The 13,671-nt window shown below is 41.7% G+C and overlaps 1 protein-coding gene across 1 annotated transcript; it reads left to right on the top strand.

The window, feature by feature from the left end:
* The first annotated feature begins 8 nt into the window (after nt 1–8).
* RMI1 (RecQ mediated genome instability 1) lies at nt 9–5,268 on the top strand. The gene is made up of 2 exons (XM_075137666.1): nt 9–197; nt 2,398–5,268. The coding sequence occupies exon 2, from the start codon at nt 2,426–2,428 to the stop codon at nt 4,307–4,309; it is 1,884 nt and encodes a 627-aa protein (XP_074993767.1). The 5' UTR covers nt 9–197; nt 2,398–2,425; the 3' UTR covers nt 4,310–5,268.
* Nucleotides 5,269–13,671: the final 8,403 nt, after the last annotated feature.

Below are 13,671 nucleotides of genomic sequence, written 5' to 3'. Positions count from 1 at the left end.
CTTCCGCTCGCTGCCTGGCGTCGGGGGGGCGGGGCTCTCGCGATGCTTAAAAGCGCGCGTGACGCGCGCCTCCTATTGGCTGCTGGGGCGCGCGGGGTTTTTGGGGGGCTGCGCGAGGAGAACGGCCGCGCCCTCTCCCCCCCGACCCCCGGTGGTGGGAGCCGGGACCTCCCCGACCGCACCGGCTGCTCGCCCCGGTAAGTGCGGGCGGCTCAGCTGGGGGGAGGGGGAGGGGAAGCGGCTCAGCCCCTCCGAGGGGCTGCGGGGTGCGACCCCCCCCACTCCACCCCGCCTCCCCTCCCCTCCGCGCTTGTCAGGGCCCCGGCCCGCGGAGGCAGCGCCGCGCGAGTGGCAGGCTGGCGCTCTACTTTGGTTAAGTAACTGCACGGCGTCTTCTGAGTGGTGTAGCTTTGGGGAGAGCTTGGAGGCGCGGTGGTTTTTCTTCGCTGCAAGTTACAGCGGCAAAAAAACCCCAAACCTGGTGTTTCTTAACTATTCTTACAGTAATTTTTGGTTTTGTTGCTCTCTGTAGGGAGGTTGAGCTCCTTGGTCATCCTTTCTAAGGGATTAAACCTGATCCAGAACCAGCTGGGCAGCGTAATATCTCTTCAATATATGTATCAAGGATCTGGATGCAGGAGTTGAATGCGCCATTAGCAAGTTTGCTGATGATACCGAACTGGAGGTGCTGTTGACTCTCTTGAGGGACAACAGGCTTTGCAGAGGCATCTAGATAGATTGGACCATTGGGCAATGATTAATGGGATGAAATTTAACAAGAATAAATGCCAGATTCTGCACCTAGGATGGAGTAACGCTGGGCACAAGTACAAATTGGGAGAGGAGTAGCTGGAGAGCAGCCCTGCAGAAAGGGATCTGGGGGTGCTGGTGGGCAGCAGGCTCAACAGGAGCCAGCAGCGTGCCCTGGCAGCCAGGAGGGCAAACCGCATCCTGGGGTGCATCAAACACAGCATAGCCAGCCGGTCAAGAGAGGTGATTATCCCGCTGTATTCAGCGTTGGTGCGGCCTCACCTGGAGCACTGTCTGCAGTTCTGGGCCCCACAATTTCAGAAGCATGTGAAGGTCCTTGAATGCGTCCAGAGGAGGGCAGCAAAGCTGGTGGAAGGGCTGGAAGGCATGTCCTGTGAGGAGGGGCTGAGGACTTTGGGTTTGTCTAGCTTGGAGAGAAGGAGGCTGAGGGGTGACCTCATTGCTCTCTACAGCTTCCTGAGTAGGGGAAGTGGAGAGGGAGGTGCTGATCTCTTCTCCCTGGGATGCAGTGATAGGACGCATGGGAATGGTTCAAAGCTGTGCCAAGGGAGGTTTAGACTGGGCATTAGGAAGCATTTCTTTACCGAGAGGGTGGTCAGATACTGGAACAGGCTTCCTAGAGAGGTGGTCACTGCCCCAAGCCTGTTGGTGTTTAAGAGGCAATTGGACATGCCTTAACTTTTAGTGAGCCCTGAATTGGTCAGGCATTTGGACTAGATGATCGTTGTAGGTCCCTTCCAACTGTTCTGTTCTATTCTCTTCTACATGTGCATAGCTACTTCCTAAACTAACAAGAAGCTAGAGCTTATTAGCCACTGATGTTCCTGAGATGATGACTGCCAAGACTCGGTGCTATTGCAGCCAAACGCTGGACTGGGTGTCTAGATAACAATGATGTTTCAAGCTAGCTTTCTGTTGTCTAGCTTGGAGAGGAGGCTGAGGGGTGACCTCATTGCTCTCTACACCCTCCTGAGGAGGGGAAGTGGAGAGGGAGGTGCTGATCTCTTCTCCCTGGGATCCAGTGATAGTATGTGTGGGAATGGTTCAAAGCTTTCATCCAGTTACAGTGTAAAAGTCACCCCTATGATGCAAGTGCTGACAGATCCCACCTTGCTTCTGTTGTAGATGGGGTCTCTTCTGTTTATAATCGAGCTGATGAAATGGGCAAATAACTTCTCAGGTCAATTTCTAAAGTAAACTGGTTGTTAACAGCAGCATCCACAGAAATAAAACCAAAAAAACTAGAGGACACATATAACAACCCACTTCAGGGTTTTTTTCATCCATTTGCTTTCCATCCATAACAAAAGGATTTCAGTTGTATGTTTCTAATTAAATCAACAGAAAAGGAGAAGTCACAAGCAGGCTTGATTGTAGCAGTCTCCATACTTTCCTGATACTCCATGATGAGCAAACTGTATATACTTTTTATGCTTATTGAAACTTTAAATATTGGAAATACATGTTTATTTTTAGTATCTGTAAAAGTGTTTTTAATTTAAATTGCCACTTAGAATAGCAGAGCTTTGAATTGAGAGCAAATCTCTATATAATAAGAGCGAGAGACTTGTCATAACTTTAGCTGTTGTCAGAAAAGTAAATATGTCTTTTTGGGTTTTGTTCTAGGGAACTCGCTCTCTTAACTTAAAAGAAAATGTCTACATCTAACATTGCAGCAAGAGTGGAAACTTGGCTTTCATCAACGTGGCATGTTAAAGTTCCTTTGACATGGCTGGAAGCATGTATTAGTTGGATCCAGGAGGAAAATAGTGGTAGTAACCTAAGTCAAGCTCAGATTAACAGGCAGGTATTTGAGCAATGGCTTCTTACCGATCTAAGAGATTTAGAATATCCCATTTTGCCTGACTGCATCTTAGATGCTCCCAAAGGCGAGTTGTCAGGCTTCTACTCCATACAGATTGATTCACTGGTTGATGTTAGCCAGCCAGCATATTCCCAGTTGCAGAAGCTAAGAGGGAAAAATACTGTAAATGAAGAAGTAACAGCCAGTACTCAGGCATTCCAGAAGCCTTGGGAAGCAAAGCCTACTCGAATGCTGATGCTGCAACTAACTGATGGGATACATCAAATTCAAGGCATGGAGTATCAACCAGTCCCTGTCCTCCACAGTAATCTTCCTCCTGGAACAAAAATCACTGTACAGGGTAATATTGCATGTCGTCTTGGAGTCCTTCTGCTTAAACCAGAAAATGTGAAACTGTTGGGGGGTGAAGCGGATGCTCTTTTGGAGGAGTATTCTCAGGAAAGAGTCCTTGCTAGATTAATTGGAGAAACTGAAAACCCTAATTCTGTTGGACAAGTTGGTCGCGACCAAATTGTTTCAAGGCCTGTGGATGAATTAGAACAAACTCTAGGCCCTTCGGATGAAGAGCTTTTAGCCAGTCTTGATCAAAATAATGAATTTACTTTAAACAACGAAACATCTTTAGAAAGCGGATACTGCAGTAGAAGCAACAATTTTAGTACAGCCTCAGGTTCACTGACTGCACACAATGGAAATGTTTTGCTACGGGAATCTGGAAGTCCTTTGCCTCATTCAGATGAACAAGTTTCACCTCCCATAGAATATGTTGATGGCATTTTAAATTACTTTCCTTTAGAAGATGACTTTCTTCTGGAAGAAGAGATGCAAAGAGAGCTGGAAGAAGTGCCGCCAGTGGTCACGAACAGAAACATAGGTTTAATTACCGAGAGACTTCCACAGACGTCTAGAAGCTCCTGCAATTCATCTTTAAATGGCACTTGTGAAAAAGATGATGTGAATGAAAAAGATAAGCCTGTAGAAGCTACCAGCAAGCAAAAGACTTTTGGAAGACCAGTATTTGATGGAGATGGGAATAACATGGGTAGCTTTCTACAGCACGAGAGCGTACATCAGACCTGCAGTTCTGCAGATTTTTCTTTGGGAAATCCTCCTGAGGAAAGGCAGAATGATACAGACCTAGATGACAGCAGTTGTAAATCCCAGCACACTTCTGACAGCAGGCTGTTAAATGATGATCTTGTATTTTTCTCAAAAATGGATCCAGAAGCAGATCAGCAGAAGCATGATTCACAGACCTTTCCTTGCAGTGCAGTAGAGGCAAATTTGGATTTGGATTCTCCACCTTTCACGTATATTTCCCTTCTCCTTGCAAAAAAACCAGAAACTGTTACAATTTTGAAAGTTAAGTGTTTTCTTGTTACTCTCACTGGAAACCTCACAAGCAGCAATGGGTCCTGGGGTTTAAAGGCAAAAATTTCTGATGGTTCAGCTTATCTTGAAGTAGATTTTGCTGATGATATTCTAACAAGTTTGATTGGCTTTTCAGTGCCTGAAATGAATAGGCTGAAAAAGGATCCATCTTTACATCTCAAGCTTAAGGATGGTTTAGAGAAATGTCAAAAACAACTGATAGATCTCTGCTGTTTGATGACTATAGAGTTTAATCCACTTCAGTCTAAAGCCACTGTATTAATTCTCCAGGATGCTGATGCAAGGCATCTAGAACAATTGAAGAAACGTTTGAATAAATAACATGTGCAAACTTGCAGACTGTATATTAGGAAACATTTAAATTTTAAAGTTAAGTGGTATGTCTTTTCTCTTATCAGGAACTATAATGGAAAAGTGAGAGGAGGAGATGACTTGTTGGAGCGAAGCTTAGCAGTTTGTTTTTTATGGTAATAGTATTGAAATAAGCTTTCAAATATTTCTGACTTGATTTAAAATACTCGTATATCATTTTCATTCTGCAAAATCCTCCGTGTCCTTGACTGGTGATCTGGAGTAGCAGAATTTGTTAGGAAATGGATAACAATGAACAAACCATTTCGTTATTATACTTTTTCAAGGATGATTACTTACCTGATTGTTAAAAGGTAGCTATAGGAGACTATCACTCTTTTCTTGGTGGAAAGCAGTTGAGTAAATTTAAACAAAGAGTTATTGTTTAAATGCAGTCACTTCTGACTATGCCAACCTGAAAACTCGAATATATATTCAGTGTTCAAGAACCTGAAGTGTGGAGAAATGACAGATTGTCTTCTAAATATTCAGGTGTGTGGGGAAAAAAAACCAACCCTATACATAAATGAGATAAAAAGCTGTATATTTTAAAAAATCAAACAAAAAAAAAAAGCCAAATATTTTTAAGTCTTTTATTAACAGAACAGAATGATCATAACATAGGGGGAATCTATTTTTTGTTATGTTAATATTAATCATTGCTAATAGTTTTGAACCCACAGGCAACTTTATTCATTAACTCTTACGATTACTTGTCTAACCTTTTCACAGTGTAGTCAAATACTTGTGCTACAAACCTGTTGTATACGTATATTTAATGTTGGTCTTAATTTTGATTGAAATTTTTTTTTTTCTGCTTTTAGAATGTATAAAAATAAATATATTGAAAGTTTTCATTTAAACTTTGGTGGAAGCTGTTTAGTCACTTTAAAAGAAAAATATATACCTTGATGAGTGTATAGAGTATCAGAAATGGTTTGATTGGTTTTTTTGTTCTTCCTTTTCCTTCTTCCCATCCTTTTCCCTTCTCTTGTTTGTTTTTTTTTTTTTGCAATCAGAAGAATTAGATTTCTGCCAGGGGTAGAGGACCAACAACAGGAGAAGTCTGCGCAGTGTTGATAGTGTTTGCAAAGAATGTAAAATTGGTAGCCAGGAGAGGGATTTTTCAATTGGACTATCAGTATCTTTTTTCAGAGCCTTTTCTTTCTCTGAACAATGTCTGTTAGACCGTTGGGAATTGCTGTGAGAGACTGTCAGTATTGCCCTACTGCCCTGTCCCCAATTGAGAAGTGTCCTTTGAGAGTCCAAGTGACCTAAGGAAAACTAGAGGTAGTTTGCTAAGTAAGGTAAAAATGGAGGAAGATGGAGGAGGGGGAATCTTGAGCTTTTTCAGGCTCAAGGCATGAGCTTTTTTAGGCTTTCTTTTATACAGTTTAGAAATGCATAAATTCCTGTGTCCGTTTCCCTCCTCCCCTCCCCTTTCCCTCCCCACTCTGAAGAGAACCTGAGGAAACCATAACCCTGTGAGTTATCTTTGGGTTTATTTTCTGAGGCTGTTGGGAATTGTGCATCATTTAGAACTGTAACAGCAAAAGCTTTTGCCTGTGTGGAACCTATATTGCTGGATTTTTAGTTACAGTTTCAGAAAAAAATGCTTATTAATAGGAAACTGACCAAGCTTCATCTCATGTAATCCCTGTAAAAGGTAATACAGCTGACTGTAAACCTTTAATGCAGTTTTACGGAAACATTTCTTTTATGATGAGTTATGGAAACTTCCTTTGAAGTTTTGGCCTTACCATGTAAAACGATAGGAGTCCTTAAAGTTCAAGCTGAATGAATAATCCACAGATTTTATTCTATTTATGCAAAGCAAGAGGAATGTCATTCAATGTGCCGAATCAAATTAAGTGTTGTCTTTGTTTCAGCTGATGAAGTCACACCTGCCTTTCTTTTTTTGCATTTGTGTTTAAGGTTTAGTCATCTCTGCTAAAAAGTTCATACGTCTTCCGTCCTCTTCCCATTCACACCTTAAAGGCACTGTCGTTTGTCTGACTTTTCCTTCTCCCCCTCGCCCTGTTGTCCTTGACTTCATTTTCAGGATGTTCTTCCTGGAAGGTTACTCCTGTGCCTGTTCTCCAGTGCAAGCAAAAAGGTAAATCTTGGTACTGCTAGCTGTTTAGAGCTTGACTGCTCTGTAGATATTTCAGTGCAATTTTCTGGCGTGATTCCAGATCTGTGTTTAAGCTTTCAGAATTAATAAAAAGTATTGCATAGTTTTTCAGACAAGAAAAGGAATGAAATAAAGAGATTTTGAGAAAGCATGCTTAGTTAAGAGCAGTATGTCAAACCGAAAGTGGCATACGTGGCTCTGTGTACCAGTCATTGGTTCATGCCTTACCCACTCTACTGGCTCTCAGAACCTACTTCTTTACTACTTGTCTTAGCTAGTGCTCTGTGTGTGTATTGTGTGTGTATATTGCCTCAGTGTGCCAAGCAGTGGTGCATGTCGCAGTCCTTCAGGTAATCAGAGTTCTTACAGGCTGAATTCAGAGAACAGGCTGCAACCCCAACTGGCCACCGTGGTAATGATCTGGAGCAGAGGTATGGCCACGCGCCTGCTGGAGAGTGCAACGCAATTCCTGTATGAGCTGCTGAAGGCAACTGTCATGGCAGCTGCTCTCACGAGCTTCACGTAGCCTTCTAGCAGAAAGCAGTTCCTGCACTTTCTGTCCTCTCTTCTTCATGCTATTTTACAAACTTGCTTTTTCTTGCTAACATTTTTTCAGCTGCTAAGTAGACTTCTGCACCTGCAGTATATCTGACTGTGTGCAGTTTCAGAAACTGTTCTTCAGGAATGTTTTCATATTAACGGGAAAAATAAGTTGCATTTTTTTATTGCTGATCACAATGGAAAGTTCCAACTAAGCTTTAAAGTACGAAACCTACAATGTTCTCACACAATGACTTGGATGTTGTTATATTAATGATGAAAGTTTGCTCCTCCTGCCTTTCTTACAGTTACTAAAGAAAACGAAAACAATGCTTTGGCTGTGGCGGTGCCAGGTACCTGCATCAGAATATCCCATTTAAAAGCTCTGTCACTAAAGCAAGGTAGTAGAAAACAAAGTTCTCAGAAACTTTGCTGCGCCCTACTTCCTTTAAAGGTATTCACTCTCAAAGTGTAGAACAAGGCAGTGGCTGAGCTGAAGAGTGTGGCAGGTTTCCAAATAAACTGGGCTGGCAAGAACAGTTTGAGGACTCTCCTAATCCTACTGGATACTGGTTTTGCCACAACAATGCATGTTATTATAACCCAGCAACTTCCGTTCTTGTCGAATGAAGGCAGTGTCCTAAGGAAGCAACAGATAATGTAATTTTAAAGTATCAGTTAGGAATGTTAAAGGATTTCTTAGCGGGTGTGCTGTACTGCTCCAGTACTGTGACTTCACACTAGAAGAATTATATATTTCAGGTCGTATCAGCAGGAAAAATTTTCACAGCAACTGAGTATAGAACATGAGTAGATACAACAGTAAACATAACATTCAGTTGTAAATATAAAGCCCTATTTCTTAATGTGTTGCTATAATAATGTCAAGTATTTCTGTTTAGAATAAAAAAGTAATAACTAAGCTTTTTGTTATAGGGAGGAAAGAGTGATTTATAGTACAGTACTTCCAAGTTATCTGGTGGCAAGCAAACTTAAATGTATTTAACTGGGAGGAAAGGGCAAAAAGGACTTTAAAATGTAAATAGTTTGGATCTTATTTCGGATCCAAATCTCTGCATTATGGTCCAGAATGCCAGCAGTAATGACAGCAAATGAGAGACTAAGGGCAGCCTGACATTGCAACCCTTTAATTCAACAGAAGAGTTGAATTAAAGTTTCCTACAAATCAGCTTCTCATCTAAATTTGTGTGTAGCACACTTCTGTATCAGTGTGTCACTTTTTAATCTTCCTTAAGGATTTTTTTCCCTGTTTACACTGGGTTTTCTAAGAGGGCAGTGTGTTGCTGCCAGAATTTGTCCTGCTTCTGATTCTTAGCCTTCTCTTAAGGCTGAACAAACCCCTTTCTCTCGTCCTCTCCAGGGAGTGGCGCGTGCTCCAGCTCCCTGACCACCTTGGCAGCCGTCAGCTGGTCACCTGCTTCACTGTCAGTGGCTTTCTTATGCTAAGGAACTCTAAATAGGACACATGCAGTCTCACATGTGCTGAAAGCAGAAGGCGGTTTGCTTTCTTGGACCTGCATGCTGCTCTGATAGAGCCTGGTACGTGGCTGGTCGTCGCCACTGCAAGGTCACACTGCTGACTTACGTTCAACCTGTCCATCAGGGCACACAGGTCTTACTCTGAAAAGCTTTCTAACTAGTTGGCCCCCAACCCATACTGTTGCATGGGATTGTTCCTGCTAAGATGAAGGACTTTGCATTTGCCTTTTTGGAACATAAGGAGGTTTCTGTCAGTCCATGTGTCCAGCCCATACAGTACTGGTTCTCTAGTACTGACTGCTTTCTTTCCTTTTCTTCCCCCTGCTCCTCCCTGCCATGTCTGGTAGCTTCTCCCTGGCTTGCCCCTTAACGATGCAATCAGAAACATTCCTAGAGGGAATCAGGTTGGGCAGACATGGCTTGCCATTGGTAGACCCATGCTGGCTGTTCCCAATTGCCCTCTCCTTCAAGTGCCTCGGTCTGGATTCACGGAGGAACTCTTCTAACCCCTCGGACTGAGGTCAGGCTGCCCAGCCGGTAGTTCCCTGGATCCTCCTCCCTGAAGATGGGTGTGACACTTGCCTTTTTCCAGTTACCAGGGTCCTCCCGATTGCCATGACCTTTGCAATATCACGGAGAGTGGCCTTGTGGTGGCATGAGCCAGCGCCCTCAGCAGCACCCTGTCTGGTCCCATGGAGAGTTGTATGTGTCTGCAGGGGAAAGTACTCCCTTCTCACCAGGAGGTGCTGGTACATAAGCTCTCAGTAAGTCAGACACTCGGGCTCTGTAGAGTACCGTTTAAAATGCTAGTTATTACAGGTAACGCTTTTGGATAAAGGCAAGGCCACGCAGGTGGCATAATCTCTGGTACCCAGCGGGAGCTGCCCGCTGGCTCCCCTGGCACCACGCGCTGCCTGAGCTTGTCCTGCGACCACGGGATTTGCGCGGTCCCATGCAGCCTGAAGGCCTTGCTGCCTCTGCTCTGGTCAGCCTGATGAGGGTCACTGACCGCTCCATGTGTAATGGTCTTCTGGTCAGGATCGCTGCACTCCCTGTCCCCTCCCCTGACATGGGTTCTACTACCTTTCTGCAGATCCTGTTAGTAGGCTCGGGGAAATGGGAGGCCAGAAAGGAGACCTTAACCAGTGAAGACCAACGCATTGAGTCTGTCCTTTGTCAGAGGGTACCCTCTCTCACTGAACAGCGAGCCCCATTTTCCTCAGTCTTCCTTCTGCTCCTGACGCACTTAGAGAAGCCCTGTTTGTTGCCCTTCTCATCCCTGTATGCCTGACCTGTGTCCCTATATTCTTCCTGAAATTCTCTCCTTGTACTTCCTTTTTCGGAAGTACTTCCATCTCGGCTCAGCCAGGCGTTGCCTGCCCATCCGTGCTGGCGTCCCGCCGCACCAGCTTGGTTTTCGTCACTGTCCAGTGTTTGTGTGCTTCAAAGAGGTTATCCTGAAAAGCAACCCACTGCCCTGGGCCTTTCTGCCTACCTGGGCAGTCTCCCATTGGATCCAAATAGATCCCTAAATAAGCTGCAGTCAGATATCCTGAAGCTCAGAGATGTGTTATTTAACTCGCTCACTTCTCTGAGCATTTAAAACAACGTAAGGTCAAGATCACTGCAGCCAGGAGTGCCCTCAACCTTTCCATCTCTAGGTCTTTCTTGTTCACTAGTGGCAGGTCCCGCAGAGCTTTTCCTGTCATCCGCTCATGGATCACCTGCTTCTTTTGGTATCTGTATTGCCTGTGAAAGCTCTAAGTTTTTTAGGAGAAGGACTGAATCATAGCTTTCATATTGTAATACAAGTCACTGTTAATGCTGGCTTTAAAATAGTTTAATACCTTTTACTATATTGGTAGTATGGATGGTGGAAGAACATAACTTGTTTGACTAGACAATACTACTTAAAAAGCAACGGCAATATACAGCCTATTGTTTTGTGACAGATGAATACCAAAAAATGTAACTTTTATGTTATTTTCAAGGACAAAGCTGTCATTGATTTCAACAAAGTTCCATTAATATGAAAAAGGGTAAAATGCAGGCTTCCCAAATATCATCTGTGTCGGTAATACAGCATGAACCAGAGAGGTGAACTGAAGTTGGATGAACTGAGAGAAACATTCATAGAAGAACTTACAACTAGAGGCCTTTCAGGACAAGGGTATTTCCCGATTTCCTGAGGGAGCTCTCACAAGGTCATTGCGGCAAAGAAAAAGAAATTTGCCTCAATTCTGTGGCTGCTCAAAGAGTGGTAGGAATTTCAATCCAAGTGGCTGAAAGCATCTAATTTTCAGCTCTGTTGAGCACCTTATCTGTAGGTGGATGTGGGAGCTGGGAGACATTCAGTACTTAATGCTTCTTACTAGCTGAATGAGCATTTCCCTGCCCAGCGATTTAGCCTTTTTAGAAGCATTTAACTCGTTGCACAGACTGCACAGAGAGCTTGTACAGTGAACTTGTCTGGTATAGACCACCCTGACATGTTAAGCAACTTCTTTGTGTTTGCACCCTTGGTAGTTACGAATTTTGTCCTTGGATGAGAACAGCCTTTACTAGGGGGGAAAAAAAAGCAGGTTATTATTTCTGCATAAAGAGTCAAGGGCTTTCTTTAATAATGTTGATAATTACAGGACAAGTATGAGGCAATGGTAGCATTATCTGCAGCAGATGATGGTCTGATCTCGCTTTTAAAGTATTGGCAGAATCACAACCTTCACAAAGCATTCTTTTGGATTAAAAAAAAAATCTTAAAATGCTAAGGTGAAAATACGCGTATGTTCAAAGAATCTGTGATGGAAAAGAGTGTGATTTACAATGATTAAGAGGAAATGTTTTATTCCACTGACAGCATTTAGGAAATAAATATAATTACAAGCTAATACTCACAACTAACTTTTGTGCACTTAGGACAATTTCTTTTAATATTTACAATTACGATACAATCATAATTTAACAGATGTGTACTATATAGAAAATATGGGCAAGCATTATTGCTATTAAACCACAAATCTGGCATTTATTGTAAAGAAAAACAGACTTAGCAGCCCCAGCGCTGCTGGCTACCTAAGCACATGCTTAGGTAATTTACCCCCTGGTAACCAGCTATTAGTGTAATTGCCCTCATACAGTTTCTCCAAACTAGAAAATGCCATTAAATAGAAAGTGTAAATAAGGATCTACTTGTAATTTAAAACATTCAAATAATCATTCAATAGATACATTTTTGTGAAAACACATGTATATTGCCTGGAACCTTTTACTTACATATCGGTTACTCGAATGCAAATACTGTTGAAAAATACTGTTGAGCTGCCAAGACTATGCTGCCAAGCATGTGTGCAGCAAGGGCGTATATAAAATAAATGTTTTACCACTTTAAAATATATGCTAAGGTATGCAAGAACACTGAAACAAGTTTTACTTTTTGTTTCAGAAGTGGTCAGATACAAAGCTGACAGGCATCAGCTGTTAAATACTATAATGTGATCACATTTGATAGTGCAGGCAAAGCCAAAATAGGAGAAAAGCAGATGTCTTACCTATGGGGTCTGTTGTTATTCATGAAAGGACATGAGGTTGATGCTACATGATGTCTTTAATAACTACATTAGCTTTTATTTATGACCTTTTATTTTCTAATACTAGTGTTGTAGAACATAGATTATAGTATTTTTTAATGTAAAATAAGAGAATGGTGTGAAATAATCCTCTATCTCCAGCAAAATTCTGTATCTACTGTCTCTAGTATTGGTGATGGTAGGTGACTAATCATAAGACAAAAAAAACCCCAAAGTCTGGTTTTCTCCTGTGAGGTAATCAGTGATCATTCAGTGATCATTCTTCCATTTCAGCTATTCAAAAAACAGAACTGGGAATTAGTTTGATCTAACGATATCTTCGTAGCAGCCTTTATAATAACCAGTAAATTAGGCCCTGGGTACATGTGCAAAAATTAAAAAGTGAAAGAATTGTGAATACTCACAGCTAAGTACTATTTATCCATACATAAGTAGAATTAATCAGTCTGCATAGACAGAAGCAAATGTACAAAATGCAATATGGCTATGTATTTATCCATTTTTAATATATTTTTATCATAGTAATTTATTGTGACACAGAACGTGATATGCTTCAACAGTACGCTATATATTGATGGAGCTCTTACAAACCCCGTCTTGTAGGTAGGAATTAAATATTACAGCCTCTATTGCCACTTATTTGTAGAGGGAAGCTTTCTTTAAAAAAGTTTTTCTCAGCTGCAGATACATGAAAATGTGTGGCAAGAAAAAATAGTAATGTTTTGATAATCTTAACAAACTGATTTAAATGCGCAGTTCAACATTATTTATGAAGACTCATTATTTTGTGAAATTAATAGTTTTGAATCTAAAAATCCAATATTATGTCTTTATCGTAACTTACCACTTTAGATCTTCCTGAGAAATACATTCAGTTTGTTCATAATGTATTATATCAAGAAATTAAAAGTTTAAGAAAGATGTTCTGTGATGGAAGTAAGCAAACCAAATTTATATCATGACAGAGGCATGTTCTCATATTTTGTCAGCTAAGATTTTGTGTTGGTCTGATATTGGGAAATTGTGCGTCTGCATTTCTGACTTCATGTTGGGAGTGTAAGAGATTGTTAGAGGAGGAGAATTTGTTAGTGGAAAAGGAAGGGGTGGTTGATGAGAAAGTCAGGTATCTTAAAGGAAGTGTATTTTAGCAAGATGTTTCCTTAAGTAGATGGAAAAAAGCAAAAGATTAAATAAAACAACATTAAAAAAACCAAGCATCATTTGGTGGTTTTGTTTTAATTTGATTTCTGTAGAAAAATATATTTAAACTAAGGTTGCTGTTCTCGGCAAGGAAGCAATGTTCTTTACACATATGGTGTATTTGATGTTGCGCTAGTGGTGTGCACAGAGCAATCAATAGCAAAATTTTTATTGGACCCTCTCACAGCAGAACTCATCTACAAGAAATACTCCTTAGTATTTCCCATAGTACTTACAAACTTTGTGTGTCAAAACTTAAGGCTGCTGTGGTTTTCTTTGGCAGTACTGTCTCATCCAGCATATTGTTAGAAGCAAAAACTTGCATGTTTCTTCTACGGAGGAAGCCTGCAAACCATTCAGATGTCTGGTGT

Source organism: Calonectris borealis, chromosome Z (assembly GCF_964195595.1).
Source record: "Calonectris borealis chromosome Z, bCalBor7.hap1.2, whole genome shotgun sequence".
Lineage (NCBI taxonomy): Eukaryota > Metazoa > Chordata > Aves > Procellariiformes > Procellariidae > Calonectris > Calonectris borealis.
Note: the sequence above shows the minus strand (reverse complement) of the source record. Positions and strands in the feature narration are given on the sequence as shown.

Coding starts and splice junctions, on each gene's coding strand:
- RMI1 (XM_075137666.1), top strand. CDS start 2,426: ATGTCTACATCTAACATTGCAGCAAGAGTGGAAACTTGGCTTTCATCA.